Genomic DNA, 17,469 nt, shown 5'->3' on the forward strand with positions numbered 1-17,469 from the left:
TGTTTTATGATAATTGAGGAGAGAAAGTCAAGTAATAGGATACTGATATGGTGGTGGTGGAGGGGTCAGATACCCTACCTATATGACCATGAACTGGCTCTGCCTGTATCTCAGGGATGACAGATGTATGACACAGATTTCATGTGTCACAGTGATGATAGCTGTGACAGCCAGATTTTCTGTATCCCACTGAGGTCTCAGATTCACCTGAGTCTTGCACTTTGATTTTTTTTTTTGGCCTGGGTCTTATGTTTATAACATGCACTATTAAAATCAAGAAAAACTTTGTATTTTTGCTTTGCCTTCTTACAAGGACTTGTATAATAATTTTCTACTCAAAAAGTACTTACAATGGCCAATATTTGAAAAATGACAGCAACTGCAAGGAGTTACCATTTCACTACCATCCAAGATCATATAATGAACATGTAACAGGCCTAATTTTGGATTAGTGCCAAAATGTATTTTGTCATCTGGAGCTTGCTCCCAGAGGAGCTCAGAAATGAGGCAAAATATCCTAAGTTGATATCTAAAAGGGTTAACTATCTTGCAGTCCTCATAAGAATGCAAAACTTTTAGAGACTATGTCTGGTTACCAATTATTTCCTTTGCACATGCATTTATTTTTTCTTATTCCTCTTACCCATGATGTTTGAATCTTCTTGGCCTTGTGATATACTGTAATACATACCAAATGCATCCCTTGTTGCCCTGAATTACAATAAATGATTAATCTGGTAGTTTTGCAGTTAGGGGTTAAATTGCAATTTCATGTGTACTTGCAATGTACACAGTTTCTGTACATATATAATTTATTTTAATCAATGTGAATTAATTATTTTTTGTAATAGAACTAATTGCTCTGTATTACAGCTGTTTGTCACTGGATTGTAGCTCTGGCTGTGGGACATTCGACCAAGCCCACCTACTACCTATTGATCCAATTAAACAATGAACCATTTGAACAAATGCTGTCTGTGGCTAGCCACTTTGTGGTATGAACCTTGGCTCTAGATGATTGTCACTGTTGAAGTGACACCCCGATCTCTTGTGAAAAAGTTGAAAAAAGGGGTTTTGGATGGATGGATGATTTTCTGTGCCATACTTTGTATTCAGAATTATGTGGATCCTAGAATTCACAGGATTCTCAAAGTGAGTTTTGTCGCCTGCTCAACCACTTTTCCTGTAGATCTTCCATTAAAGGGAAGCTACATGTATGGTAGAACCTTTCCAGTGAGCCTGGATTCACAGCTGAACCCATGAGGATGGTCGCCTCTTTAAAGCAGATGGAAATATACCAGTCAATAAAGAGCATTAGACAATCCTGGAAATAAATTAATCAAGGATATCCAAGCAAGTTATAAGCAATTTGACTGGCTCAGAATTAACACACAGGTAGTGAGAAGCAGTTTTAAATCAAATTGCATAGATTCTTCAAAATCATGACATTCAAAGTCATCTGAAGTCCAATATGGAAAATATCTGTATAACACACCACAGAATGTGCGCACAACCTGGGGTGCATCCTGCCTATCATATTTCCCTTTGGGTAAGAAGAATCGCGCAACCATTGCACATTCAGATACAGAAAATGGGCTGGTCTTGGCTTTACAGACTGTCCACCAATTAGAAGAGTTATGCAGTTCAATTTCTCACAGCAGAGCTCTTCCTGGACAAATATCTTGTTTCCCTATGGATGATCTCTAACTTGTACTTTAACTTGTACTTGGTATAAGGCATTCACAATGCTACTCTGTTCTCCAGACGATGGGTATATGCCTCCGTTACTGCTGCAACAGTTGTCCTACCATACAAATGCTGTTGAATTCAAGATCATATACCAAAATATGCAGGTCAGCAGTGGCATACATATGCTGAGGTATGCAGGCTAGCAGCGGCAGGGTATAAATGAGGAGGGTAACTTTATCTAGAACTGTAGCCACAACAGCATTACAGCCAACAGATCATGGCCATCTGCACTGTAGGCTAAGAGGTGCTGGTCAAGGTCTAGCTATAATTTGCAGCTGGTAACATCTATTAGATTCCTATAATCAACCAGTTCCGCATCATGAGGATTGAGACATGGGTGACCAAAGTGGACCAGGTAGTATCCTGATGAAAAGATGGGTTCCTTCCTCATGTTTAAGGTGAGTACACCAAACTTTAATGTGAAGCTCATTGACTACTCATGGCTGTAGGTAACAGAGGTAATTATCTGAAGTCTTATTCAATATATACAAGGTCTTACACATGAGCCACGGAACTGTCATTAACCCAGATTTTGAATACAGTCAAGGAGAAAATCTATGAAGTCCTTCAATAAGACCTTAGTGTTTTTAAATGAATGGTATATAAAAAGCAACCTACATTTTGTTTCTGTTCTCCAGATGCACTCAGATGTTAGCATCTCTGCAAGGAACCGTGGCCATATTCAATTCTGATTTAAAATGTATAACTATTTAAATGATATGAAATCTAGGGTGCCCTATAACTGTGAACCCTGGAAAGAAATACCAATGTAAAATGTGGACTAAACTTTAATCTAGCCAGGCCTCAGTAATAAATTTGACATTGGCCTTATACAGCAAATTAACAATATTGGTCTTCTTGCTGATAGACCTCTTATATTACAGGTCTACCGGACTACAGGTCCACACTTGATGGACAATAGGCTATGAGGAATCAATTCATTCTAGGTACTTTGCTCACTTCCACTCCAGAGCAGCTCAGTGTACATTAATAGTCACTGGCATACCCAACCTAGGGAGCACCACATCAGAATGCCTATGCCTTGCCTCTGTTTTCTGTGTCATAAGGAGCATCAGTCAACATCACAGGTAATACAGGAGTCACAAATGGGTGGAACAAGAACAAGTTCTCTCTCTCTCTCTCTCTCCCTCTCTCTATCTCATAAATGCATCTCATTCAAAGCCTTCATTCTCTGAAGTCCACTTTATTTATTTCAGGGATGAGTGTGAGCCAGAATCTATCCTGGCACCTACTTGGCATAAGGCAGAGAAACTAATCCTAAATAGGATGCCAGTCCATCATAGGACACATGCTGATGTAATTTTGTTAATACATATTCTCAGGATACACTGGCAACTGCAAAATATTTGTTTTGGTCTTGTCACTGTATTCCCTTAGAAAGGTAATACTGTGGACTCCTGTTTTTTTTTTTCAGCTGCAACTGTCAAGTGCATCATTTGTTTTGTTTTATCAAATCTTTTGAATTCTTTTTGTGGTTTTTGCATTAAAACCTTTTCAGATATATCTCATTGCTAAACTTACTATATTTGCCAATATGTTTGCTTTAATTCAAGCTCATAATTTTAGCTCAAGGCTTGACCTTATAGTTGAGATGTGAAACAGCCCATCAGACAAATGTTGAAATCAGTTATTATACAGTCAGCACCTAAAATTAGCTAGTTTACAGCAGCTAGAATAAGTGACCTGCTCCATTACTTTGATTTGTTTTAAAGGCTGAAAATGAAGATGGCAGCTACCACTCTCATTTCCTTAAAAATTGTTTATATAACAGATGGTGCATCAAAGCAAAAGGAAATAACACAATAGTTGAAAAAAAAGAAAAAGAAAGGAAAAAAACAGCATATGGATTAAAGGTAAAGATTTTTTTAAAAGGAAAAAAATTGACTTTTGGGCGGTGTTGTCCTTTAAGAAACTACCAGCTTGTGGTTCTTAATGATCTTAATTCCTTTAGGAAGGGAATACACAGATTGTGAATGAAGAGCTCATGCAATAATGTCTAACACTCACCCTTTGCCTCTTGCTCTACGAATACCCACTAGGAACTGATAATGTCAAACACTCACCCTCTTCCTCTTGTTCTCCAAATACCCACTGTAGATCAGTGTGTGTTATTTATGTTTAAGAAGCTTTCCAGTGAGTCAGCACATGCATAGAAGTACTGAGCACGTGCAAGCAACAGTGCCATTTTAGAGTGAACAGCCAGAGTGTGAACATGCAAGTATGTAGTCAGTTAGTTAGTTAGTTAGATAGTTTAAGTTGAATGTTCCTGCTATCCGTCCTGATGTGTTTGTATTCAATAAAATATTTAAAAGAACACCCAAGCCTCAACACCTTCTTTATGTATATAAGAAGAGTGACATGGTGTCAGAATGGGATCCAGAGTTACAGCCATAAGGCAACTAGTTAGAGTTGGAGGAATATACAGGAGTGGGTCATCCCTACTGCTCAAACAACTCATTAAACAGGTCACAAACACATTTCAGGTACTAAAACCTGCTTAAATGATTTCTTTTGTTACAAATATAAAACAAAGCACTCAGAATACTCAAAACAAATTTCTTATTAAAACAAAATATCCGAAACTGTGACATATTGATAAAAATATTCGAAATAATTATGAAAACATTTGAAACAATATCTGAATCGCATAAAATGTACAAAAAAGGTAAAATGACTGCATTTGTTTGCTATGTACTACTTTTTCACATTAACTAAAGCTATTCAAAATATCCAGTGTGCAAAGTGTTTGCAAGTGTGTGTAGTATTACAGTGCAGTTATTTCACAAAGTAAAGTTATTTCAAGGTATATTTTGCAAAATACAGTTGTTTCAAGGCATATTTTGCAGAGTACAGTATTTTGAAGAGCTTATTGTGCATTTGAATATTATTACAAGTACCTGGTGTGCATGAATGTTTGTATATAATTACAAGGGCCAAAACTGCATAACATTTATAATCTGTGGGCATGGCAGAAGAATTTCACAGACCCGCATCGCTTGTGTTTGATAACAATTTTGCAGAGAATTGGAGAGTGTTTGAGCAGAAATATAATATTTTCATACAGGCTGCTTTTTTTGACAAAGATGCACCTACAAAAGCATTTATTCTTCTTAATTTAGCTGGTTCAGAGGCCATTAAATGGCAGCATTCATTTGTGCATGCATCTGCTGTGTTTGCAGGGGAGGGGGAAACTGCCATATAGTGGTACCGTCTGAAACAAGGGAAGACACAGAGTGATTAAAATGTAAATTTAGAGAAATGTGTAACCCCAAACAAATATTCCAATGGAAAGGCACTTATTTTACACAAGGGATTAAAGTCTGGTGAAACTTTTGCAGTATATATAACTGACTTGAGAAATAAGGCTAAAATGTGCAGATTTGGTGATTTGAAAGATGAATTGATAAAGTTCAGGCTTGTGTGTAGTATTAATAATGAGACAATGAGAAAGATTTTGCTCTGAGACAGTGATTTAACATTGAATAAGCCCATTGAGACTTGTCAGATATATGAGTTTACGGAAAAGCACACAAGTATACTTACAAATGAGAATAGCTATACAAGGGCAGTGACAAAGCTCACGTTGATAGTATGCAGCACGTGGTTAAAAGAAACAGGCCCAAGCACATGACAGCAACTGCAGGTCCTGTAACAGTCCCTGTGAAACCCTGAGTCTTTCCAGCAGATTCCAGAGCATGCTCAGTGAAGCATAAGGGTGAATCAGTAAAGTCAAAACATGTGCCCCCACCCAGCTTCATAGTCAACTGTTGTAAATGTGGTAGAAATAATCAACCCAAAAGAGAAGAGTGCTTAGCTTTTGGTCAGCAGTGCCACAAATGTAAAGATTTCCTAAACTTAGAGCTCATAAGGGCACCAGGCTAAATTTCATATTTATATATAGGCCACTGCTGCTACTTATTGGTTTCTTTTCTTTTTTTTTTTTTTTTATTTTTTTTTTTCTACTTCTTCTTTCCCCCCCCCTTTTCATTTGTTTTCCCCCTGCCCTCTTTTCCTTCGTTTCATCTCTATCCTTTTCCCTTTCATTTCTTTAAATCACACCTCTACTTCCCTTTCACTGTTTTTTCTTCCCCTCCCCCCCTCCCTCCCCCTTTATTTCTTCTTTTTCCTTTTTTGCCCTGATATATTATTTTATTATATTCTTGTCTCTTTATTTTACTGTTTTATAAATGGCTGTTAGATTTCCTTGCATATCTAGTAGAAGATTTCATTGTTGACATATATATATATTATATTTTACTTATTATTAGTTTATAATAGTTATGATAAATAGTTAGTTACATTTAGAAAATTGATCTTGTACTTAGACTTTAAAAATAAAAAAGTTCCTTATACACATATACACATATGAAATTGAATGAAAATGGATATATATTCCTATTTTTTCCTGCTTTACTTTTTATGGGCAATATATCTAGTCTAGTCTCTCTTTGAAATGTTTTGACTAGACTTGTGATTGTTTGTTTTGACTGTGTCAATGATTTAATCTAAATTGTTTGATTTGATTGTTTGTTAATATTTTTGACTTTTTGTATATAAGGAATGTCTTAAGTTTTTAATTTTTGATACAAATGTAAAAAGTGAAATCATTTTCAAAGGTTTTGTAAATCAAATAAGGCACATTCTTTTATTAAAAGTGGGCATTCTAAGAGGCAAGTTGATCAATTAGAAATTTGCAACCCTATTTTTTATGTTGATGGTGTGTCTGTGCTTAGTGAAACAGTCAATGCAGTAGATTTGTGGGCAATGAATGAGATCTTTTGTACTGTTTGGCTAAATGGGAGTCCTGTAGTGCATAAAGTAGATGCTGGCTCAAAGAACAATGTTATGTCAGCAGAAACATTTGCTAGAGTAAAAAGAGCAGAACAGCTTGATTTAACAAAGTGTGCAAAGCATGTTGCTTATGGTGGTGAAGAGATTCAGACCAAAGGCTCAGTGGTGCTTTCATGTTACTCTACTGGGAACAGCTATGACCTGCAATTTTCCGTAGTCAAGAGAAACGTGCAGTCATTATTAGGCCTCAGAGACAGTTTGAAAATGGGACTGCTTTCACTTAATAAAGAGGTTCACCATGTAAACCTGCATAACAACAGCTCAAATTTCACCAAGACCATATTTTCTGAGTATGCTGATTTTTTTCAGACAAAATAGGCAAACTCCCAGTTGTATACTCCATGAAGTTAGACCCAGAGATCAGCCCAGTTATCAGACCAGTAGCTATGCAGAGCAGAGTTAACGCCGAGCTAGACAGAATGGTGCAGCTAGAAGTAATTTGTCCAGTAGAAGAACCTACTGACTGGGTATCCTCCATGGTAGTAGCTCAGATGATATCAGGATATGTACTGATCCAAGAGATCTGAACAAAGCATTAAAAAGGCCTCATCATCCAATTAGTACAGTCAAAGAGGTTGCTGTCCTCATGCCAAATGCCACCATTTTTTCTGTCTTAGATGCCAAGAATTAATTTTGGCAAATTTCACTTGACAGAAAATCTTCATTGTTAACCACATTTGGTACACCATTCGGAAGATACAGATTTCTGAGAAAGCCATTTGGGATACATTCTGCTAGTGAAATCTTTCAGTGTGCAATGGAGCAAATTTTTTTTGGGCTATCCCTGTGCTAGTATAGTAAATGATATTCTAGTAGGAGGCAGTGGTGAAATCAAACATGACAGAGACCTCAAGAAAAGTCTGGAAAGAGCATGTGAAGTGAATCTTAAGCTGAATCATCAGAAGTGAAAATTCAGGCTACGAGAAGTTACTTATGTCGGTCACTTGTTTACCAGTTCAGGCTTATGACCAGATCCTACAAGCAAACAGCAATTTTTGAGATGCCAGCTTCAGACAATGTTCAAGACCTACAACATTTTCTTGGCATGGTTAACTACCTAGGCAAGTTCATTCCAGATTTAAGCCAACTTTCAGCACCACTCAGAGAGCTGACACACAAAGATGTAATTTGGTCATGGTCAGAACAGCAACAAAGTGCATGCATTTGATGTCCTGAAACAGAAAATTGCCAACCCATCAACTCTCAGCTACTATGATGTTCACAAACCAGTTACTCTTTCCTGTGATGCTTCTAAATTTGGTCTAGGTGTAGTCAATCTTCAAGAGGGTAGACCAGTAGCCTATGCTCTGAGAACTCTTACCCAGACTTAGATGCAATATGCCCAGATTGAGAAAGAGCTTTTGGCAATTGTGTTTGCATATTCAAAGTTCCATGATTATATTTATGGTCGACCTATCCAGATCGAAACTGACCACCAACCTCTAGTTACTATTTTGAGAAAACCAATGCACACAGCTCCAGCTAGACTGCAACATCTGATGTTCAAATTGCAAAAGTACAATTTCACTCTTGTTTACACAAAAGGCAAACTTCTTTATCTTGACGATACTTTATCCAGATCGCCAAAAAAAACACAGAACAGCATAACAATGAGCAACTTGATTTTGAGGATATAGAAGTGAGAAATGTTTCTTCCACATGTCTTGATGAGCTCAGAACTCACACAGCTTCAGATCCAATTCTCCAGAAGCTAAACCTCTTTATCAGTCAAGGATGGCCTTCAAAACAATCTTGTTTACCAGTAGAAGTGCAACCTTATTTTCCTTAGAGATGAGATTTTGTCTGACAATGGTATCATCATGAAAGGTCCTAAAGTAATTGTTCCAAAGTCCTTGCAATGAGAGTAAGTTAAGATTTTGCATTGTGGCCACCCAGGAACTGATTCTACCAAAAAAAGGGTGAGAGGTCTAGTATTTTGGCCTTCTATGTCAAGAGATATCAAGAAAGTACTTTCATCTTGTTCAGTATGTAATAGTACAAAATCACATCAACAAAAAGAACCACTTCAGTTAATCCAGATTCCTGAACTACCTTGGTCGACAGTAGCCACAGATAATATCTTTGAGTGGAATGGTCAACATTACTAGGTGTTAGCAGACACTTACTCAAATTGGTTTGAGATTGACTTACTTCCCAACCTAACTTCCAATACTGTCATTACTAAGTTGAAATGACATTTTTCTGTCCATTGTAGTCTGCATGCAGTTATTTCTGACAATGGTGCACAGTTTAAAAGTCAGCAGTTCAAGAGATTTACAGAAGAGTGGGACTTTGTTCATATTACGAGTAGTCCTGAATACCCTCAGTCAAATGGCTTGGCTGAACGTGCAGTTCAAAGAGTAAAACAGCTGTTATAAATCTAGACGTGACAATACTGATGTTTTTCTCAACTTGTTAAATCTCAGAAACATTCCTTGTGATAAACATCTTGGTTCATCTGCCCAGAGACTTATGTTGAGACAAAGCAGAACGACACTGCCAACCAGCAGTAATTTATTGGTTCCTTGTGCTAAGAACAACAAAGCAGTAAAAGCCCAACTGTTGAAAAAGCGATTGTCCCAGAAGTCTTACTGTGATAAAACCAGCAAATCACTCTGTTTTTACAAAAAGGGGAGATAGTGAGGATGCAGATGTCAAAAGGTTTTGATCGCATTGGATTTGTGAAAAGTTTGGGTCAAGAGCAGAGATCGTACATAGTGGAATCACAAAGAGTGGAAATCAGATGAAATTGGAAATATTTGTTACCAGTGTCCGAACCAGTGTTACAGCATCTTGCCTGTGACAAAGACTCTAGTTCTCAGAGTGAGTTGTCCAATGTTCCTGTTCCAGAGGACATTCCATCAGCAATCTCCGTTCCTGAGAAAATCTCTGAAACTCCTCAAGCAGAACATTCCCCAATGACTGCCCCTGTTGCTAAACCCAGTCCTAACTATTTTATCATAAGATCAGGTCGCATCAAGAAACCTAGTTCCAGATACATGGCAACCTGGACATGACTGTTTATCTTTATTAGTGTCTGTATAATTGTATGCCTATTGAAATGTCATTGCTTATATGAGACAGTTCAGTAAAGAGGGAGGATGTAGAACAGTGTGTGTGATATACCATTAAGAAGCTTTCCAGTGAGTCAGCACATGCATATAACTACTGAGCATGTGCAAGCAACAGTGCCATTTTAGAGTGAACAGCCAGAGTGCGAGCGTGCAAGTATGTAGTCAGTTAGTTAGATAGTTCGTTTAAGTTCAATGTTCTTGCTATCCATCCTGATGTGTTTGTGTTCAGTAAACTACTTAAATGAATACCCAAGCCTCAACATCTATGTATATAAGAAGAGGGACACCCACTAGGAACTGATAATGCATTTAGAGGTATATTTGTGCCTCTGCTATCACTGTACCCCATGGGGTCTCAGTTAGGAAGGCCTGGAATCCCATAGTCCATATTACACTCTCCAAAATTAGATACCTTTTGATGAAAGTTACTCAGGATGGCTTTGCCATAGCTAATGCTCTGCGTATGTAATATATTCATATTACAGCAAATATAGAGTCATGCTTGTGAATTGACTGATTAGAATGATAGTCTTTGAAATTTTTGTAGCAAGTTTTTTTTTTATAAGAATGTCAGAGATGTATATCTTTGAACTGTAGTTCTGATGAACACTTACTTCTCTGACTGCAGGTACATAGCCATATTGGGACTCATAACAAAAAGTTCCTGAAAGAGTGGATTATTATTAATTTACTTATTTTTGTGAACCATATGAACTCAAAACTTTGTCCCCCTGCTCTACCTTACTAATACTTGCTAACCTTAACCCTACCCTAACCTCAACCATATACTTGATCTTAGAAAAAGCATTCCTATAACACTACCACTGTTTTGATGATGTATGGCTGGAGTTAGTGATACATTAACAGATCAGGATAGGAACGTGTTTCTCTTTTGAAGTGTTATGTTTTGGTGTTTTAAGTGTTCAGTGTAGTGGGTTCAGCCATTTGTAGTTTGCACTTTCAGCACTTTGATCATTTAACAATGAAGCATTAATTCCACCCAAGTGTTATGGCCAGACACTGTGTCCTGCAGAGCCTGCTTCCATGTCCCTCCCTTTTTCCATATGGCCGTAAGGATTGACACAGGTGCAACATTTTAGCTTAGTGCTACTCAGTCACTCTTGGATCATCATACTTCCATTTATCAAATGCAACTCCTCCCCTTTATCCCTCCTCTTCATCTTTCCATTTGTTCAGCTGCATTGTGTCTATAATACTTCTCTTTTGTTTTCAAGTGTGTCAGGCGTTGACCCTTTACTTCTTAGATTCTATCACCATTTGGTAATTTACTGTTTTACTCTCTGTGTGAGTCTGATGAGTCTTTTACTGTATGCACATCATAAACTGGCACAAAACTTTACTTTAGATTTGGGCCTAATCACTGCCATCGGGAACTGAATGGTGACTCCAACTTCCTTGAATCCATCCTCTTGGATGCATACCCACCATCTTCTTAACTTTGACCGCTACACTTCCACACTGTGCTGAGTAATTATAACATATAGATTTGTTTTGTCCTCGGCCTTTCCATGAGCCACCCACCCCAGCACATACATTCTCCCTGAATTCGCATCTTGCACAGTTTAAGAATTAACCCCTCACTGCTCCCTGTCTGTCCACTCTACAAGATGTCTCAAGTCATACTGGAGAACGTTTCCTCCATCCATAATCATGGCACCAGTCTTGGCATCACCAGCAAACAGGTTGGATAATTCCAGTGTGATATTAGACCCAGCCAAGCTAAACAAGATCAACTGAGCTCCATGGACTTGATGGCATCTTTTTAGAGTTCACCACTAATTATTACCCTGTACCTGGTTTATAAGCCAGCCATATAATCAGTTTGGGTGTCTCCGCATACCCTTTAGTTTAACATCAGGCCCTTGTGGGATACACTATCACATGCCTTGCTGCCATTCATGAATGTCACATCCACAAGAGTTCCTTGTTCCATCTCATTGGTGATCTGGTAACTAAATATAAAGTTGCACTCAAGTTTTGTACTGTCTGAAGCTATTCTATTAGGCTGCTGCAATACAATTAGCAAAAAGGACGTCTGCTGAGAAGCTCAACTCACAAAATTGTTTCCATGTTCTTCTGTTAAGGAGCCACTGTTGTCAACCTCAAGTCCTGCAGCACATGCCCACATTCTAAGGGCAGAGTCAGCAGCAAGTGGCCAACAGGCACTGTTGTCAACAACTGTAGCATCAGTGGAGGCTTTTTCAAGGGCCATGCACATTACATTCTGCTGTTCCTGTGGTCACATTTTCATTTGCCTGTTGACCTATCAGAACCAATCCAACTTTCCTGTAATTAAAACCTGCCCTCCTATTTAACTTCAAATGTGGAGGGGGGAGCTTCACTTAACATTTTTTCTGATAAGCTGACTCTTCAAAGCACCCCCCCTTCTGTTAACTCAGCATCGTGTGAATAATTCCAGATTCCCCAGAATATAGAAACACACCTTTTGCAATATCTCTCCATTTATTTTCTAAGACTGCCTTGGGCCACTGGATGACCACTGTCACATTTTTCTTCCTTTCTCAACATGTGCCCCCTCCCATATTGCCTTTTGTAACTGATAGTGAATTTACCTATATTTATTATGTCTGATTGCTTAACTTAATCTTTACTTAATACATTTTTCTTTGTTTTTGAGATTAATGGTTTTTGTACTTTACCCATTCCCTGACACACCTCAAAACCTGCCCACTGCTTTTCAGCTTCTGTTTTCTTTCTTATTATTTTTCAACATTTTTTGGAATAAGGAAATTTTGCTGTCTTAGAAGGTAAATTAATTTCATTTAGTCAAGAACATTTTGGTTTATCTGTGCCTTTCTGGTACAGTATTTGGACCTGTTACCCAAATCTGTGTTTAGTACATATTCTATCATGTCCTGCACTGTGTACCTCCATGGGACAAAGCAATTTTTTGACCATATCAGTTTATTACTCTTTGTAAAATGAAAGTGTGATATTTTACTTACGGTATGATCTCCTTTTCTTCTTTTTTCCTTGATTTTCTGGAAAGATTTGAAAAAGAATTCCACTACATCCTTAGGGAACAAACTGAATTCCAATTTCTCAAAAAGAGGAATGAGCCAAGGACATGTTACTGTGAGGAGAATAAAAAGAAAACTGATGTTAAGACTTTTCAAAATGTAATTGTATAAGAACTGCTGCTTTTTCTCATAATTTATACCTGTTGTACTTACAAACCATATACAATTAAAACATTGATGCTGTATTATCTGAAAATGTGTCGTACACTTCCTATGTTTAAACCACTGTGAAGGACAAACTGTGGTATTGTAGAACTCTAATCTCACAGCTACAAAGACAACCTTAATACTTCAGGTTCATTTGTTTATCTATGTATTTATTTATTTATTTTTTATTTCTTTGATAATCCAGGACAGAGGAAAGATTCTACGAAGACAATTCCAACACAGTCTTTATTTGTTTTATATGTAACCGTAATGTGTTCATTTGAAACATATATAAAGTATTGCAACATTTAAAGTGAAAATAGATGTCTAAGAAGTTGATATTTACAGATTATTTCAATAGTTAAAATGACAATATTTGCATTCATACAGGGGAATGTTTTAGCATTTGGAGGCCTATTAAGCAATAGTGCCATTTTGCATTCATACAGGGGAATAGTTTAGCATTTGGAGGCCTATTAAGTAACAGTGCCGTGTTTAGTTTTGGAAGTGAATGATTAAAGAAGTGAACAGTCCAAAATGGCTGGTGTAGAGATGTAGTGCATCAGACAAGTGTGTAGTTACTATTTACTAACTTATGGTGTATTTAAGTTAATTTCAAGGTGCATTGTAATTGGAAAAAGCATTTTAGCAAAGCCAAAGGATGTGTTGTACTTGCAAATTGTTCTGAGTTTAAGGGCACTGTGTGACTTGTGTTACACTTCACAACAACTTGTGCTACACTAATGCTGCAGCTTCAACAAAATGTTAGGATACATGATGTGACAGAAGTGACACAGATGCTCGTCTTGTATGTGACAGAAGTGACACACACAATCATCTTGTATGTGACAGAAGTGACACACAATCATCTTGTACGTGACAGAAGTGACACACATACTCATCTTGTCATTCTGCTAGCAACTCCTCTACCTGTCATTGAGCTGCAACCCAGCAAACGTTCAACCAGAGTAATATAAGTGCTCAAGCCTTCTACTTGACAAAAGTTTTTTTAAAGCCTTTTTGCAGGGGCAAGGCCCCCAGACCGTCTAAACTTGAGTATACTGACATCATGGTCATGCAGACACTAGGAAAAGGGAAAAGGCCACACACACTGGTATCAGTAATAGTGCAATAACAAGAACCATTAAGAATTACAAATGGGGAATACAAAATTAATGTTTAAATCAACAAATGACAACTTGAATGCGCATTCATTTGGAACTTGTTAACTAGTAGGCTGGTCTGCTTAGTTTACTGTACAAAATTCTAGGAAGGATGGGACCGATGGGGCTCAACTCCAGGTGTCAACTTGTAGGGGTTGCCAATTAGTAAAGGAAGAAATAATTAATTGTTACACCTTGCCTTACATTTACATTTTTTATGCTCTGTACTACAGCAACAGTGCAGCAGCAACATGTCTATGATTTCTGTTTTTTTTTACAATCTTTCTTCAAGACATCAATTCCAGACGCCTTTTCCAGTCAAAGGAATGGACTAGTGGAAAGACATGTCTTCAGCACCACACTTTCTCTGAAATCTTTGTGATGATCTGCTACACTGAAGATGATTTGTGAGATGACAGTAAAGGCTGACCTTCAAACTACTGCAGGAATCATATGCACTTAGTGAGAAGTGATGTGTGTGTGTGTGTGTGTGTGTGTGTGTGTGTGTGTGTGTGTGTGTGTGTGTGTGTGTGTGTGTGTGTGTGTGTGTGTGTGTGTGTGTGTGTTTGTGTGTGTGTATGTTGCATTTGTAATAAAATCTGCAAACTACAGAAAACATGTCAACACACTACCGAACTATTTCTCACTCCCCTAATGCAGCATCAGAAGGTGGGGCTGGATGACATGGAATCAGGAAGTATTTAGGCAGTTGCTCAGCATACAGTAAACAGAAACATCAGTTTGTTAAACTTAATAAATGTAGGTCCACTGAAGTAACTAAAGTAAAAACTATATATTTTAGAATAAGAAAGCCCATTTCACAAGATGAGGACATAATTATAATAAAATGAAGTGGTATAAACAAACCTTTGCACTTAATCCTTAAGGATTCTACACTTCCAGTCCATTTTAGAAAAATTTAATCCACAAAGCAGTTAAAAAAACAAATACAAGATGCAAAAGGGCTATCCAAATTTAATATCTGTATATTTCAATTAAAAGGTGCAGATGCTCTAAAAAACTCACTTTACTTTATAGCCACCTTCCTATCTAATTAAAAACACTGTGATGGTTTACACTAAATCTTTATTATCTGAGCGTCCTATTTTCTTACAGGGTTTTGCCAAGAAGGAGGAGGGGAACCCAATAGTTGAATAACACAATCAGGATTTTGTTCCCAGATTTTGTTTGGATATAAGTGTGGACAATGCTGTAATACGGAATGTTATTTGTGATAACTGGAAAGTAATTTGGAGAATGGAGCGGCAGCAAAATTATTAGGATGTTCCACAATTTTTGTATATAAGAAACATCGTAGTACTAAACAGGTTCTGGAACATCACAATAATGGATTGAACCCTGTTTTTGCACAAAAAAACATCTGGTATGTATAAGTGTTATGGGTGTAAGGCCTGTAGACACATACATGAAGGCCCATCTATCTCCTTGGGGCATGTAGATCATACTATATCACTCAGGAGGTATAATTGTCATACTTCTGGAGTTGTTTACATTGCATTATTTATTTATTTAAGTTTGATGACCGGGGGAGTCCACTGGGCCAAGAAGAGACCGTTTTCAGTGGAGGCCCGGGGAGAAAAGCTCCACAATAATTGCAAGTTACATTTCACATGTTACAAAAGGACATAGCTCATATAGCTAATTAAACATTTACAGATAAGCTCCATGATATTTGCAGTTGGCTTGTCACAATGTTACAAAAATGAAAAGACATAATTCAATACAGAAATTTCAACATTTACATAAAATTAATATTTTTGTTATAAACTCAATTGTAGGTTTAACATTTCAAAATATATAGCTACTAGCCATTAGTAGGTTAGGAAAATATTATGCATGGGGAGAGTAATAGAATATTTGAGATTGGAGAGTATAGTACAATAGATATTAGAGAAAAAAAATAGATTTTAGTAGGGGAGGGATTATTTTGGGTGGGATGAAATAATAGTAGAGGTAGTTGGATGAGTCAGTGCAAGGTGGAATGGGGGGGGGTTAAGTTGGAGTGTGGCAAGGGCATTCCCATTTGGAAGAAACATGAGAGAGTAGCTAAGATTTGAAATTTGTATGGTTAGGCATTATGTTCAGCTTGTCCTGCATTTTATGTAAGAATGACTACCAGAAGTTTAAGCAAAAGGATTTGTGAACACCTTTATGCTATTAAGGATAAAAATGAAAATAATGCCTTGTACAAACATTTCATAATGTATGCTACATGGAAAAGGTTCACTTTTACAATATTAGATGTGGTCAAAGACGATCCACGGGGTGGCAATTTTAAGAATGTAGTAGAACAAAGGGAAGCTGAGTGGCAGACATGCTTGGCTGCATATATTTCCCCAGAATTAAATTATTATGTTAACATTAATTAGTGTTTTTTATTAGATAGGAAGGTGGCTATAAAGTAAATTTAGTTTTTTATAGCATCTACACCTTTTAATTGTTAAATGTTTCTAATTGTTTAAGGTTTTTGATTGGCTATTATTTGTTTTATTATTTAAACTGTGTGGGTATTAATTTCCATATTTCTGAAGAAGTTCAAGTGACAAATAGTGATTATTAAAGGTTTAACTACACTAAAACCCCACATTTTGAGGTCTCTCTCGATTCTTCAATATTTCTCCAGTGTTTGTTTTCATATTTTTCTGTTTTACACTGGTATTTGGGAGCTGCTTGTTTTTTTTATTTTTGTTTGACCTATGGGTAATTACAATTAATGAAACTTAATTGAAGTGTGGTGAGAACATCCTGTCTTTATCTGGGTTTTGCATCTATCATTCATTCATATCCTCAGGTGATGACAGTCCATATTCATCTATAACTCCACTACTTCACAACAAATCCAGTATGACAATGGCTTTAAACTCCTATGTTTCTTAGTATTATTAAATAAATTAAATTTTGATATCACTGCAAATGAAATAATCTCTGCTATGCCCCTTACTGCCCATGACACTTACATAAACCAATTTGAGTCCTTAACCATTGAACCAAATGCAGTCATTCTTTGTGAGTTAAATTACCCATCCATCATATGGCAGATGTACACCATAAAACAACAAATATGCTAACTCAGACTCACTGGACCAGTAGCATCCTCTTCCACTAGAGACTGCAGTTTTCTCATCCTTGTCCTCAGTAATGTTACACCTGTCTGCTCCTTGCCAAATGTTTCCCCATCCATAGTCACTGCTGACCACCTGGACATTACATTTTCCCTGAGCTCCCAGTCAAAGTCTGCAACCAACACCATTGCATTCAAGAACTTCCAAGGCCAATATCCTTGCCCTCTCAGATGACTTAATGAAATTTAACATCTCTCCCCCACCAGAAGACCCAATCACCAAAGCAGCTACTTTCACCTCAGAAGTTTACACCCACCTG

At 37.2% G+C, this 17,469-nt stretch overlaps 1 protein-coding gene across 1 annotated transcript in view; it reads right to left on the bottom strand.

Moving 5' to 3' along the window:
- Positions 1-17,469, bottom strand: part of LOC122816603 (cytochrome P450 3A56-like) — a 262,199-nt gene that overhangs the window by 108,768 nt on the left and 135,962 nt on the right. Inside the window, exon 8 of the mRNA XM_044089504.1 lies at positions 12,683-12,810. Coding sequence (XP_043945439.1) covers positions 12,683-12,810 — 128 coding nt within the window. The remainder of the gene's footprint in view (positions 1-12,682; positions 12,811-17,469) is intronic.

Source organism: Protopterus annectens, chromosome 12.part0 (assembly GCF_019279795.1).
Source record: "Protopterus annectens isolate FY-2018-M chromosome 12.part0, PAN1.0, whole genome shotgun sequence".
NCBI classification, from domain to species: domain Eukaryota; kingdom Metazoa; phylum Chordata; order Ceratodontiformes; family Protopteridae; genus Protopterus; species Protopterus annectens.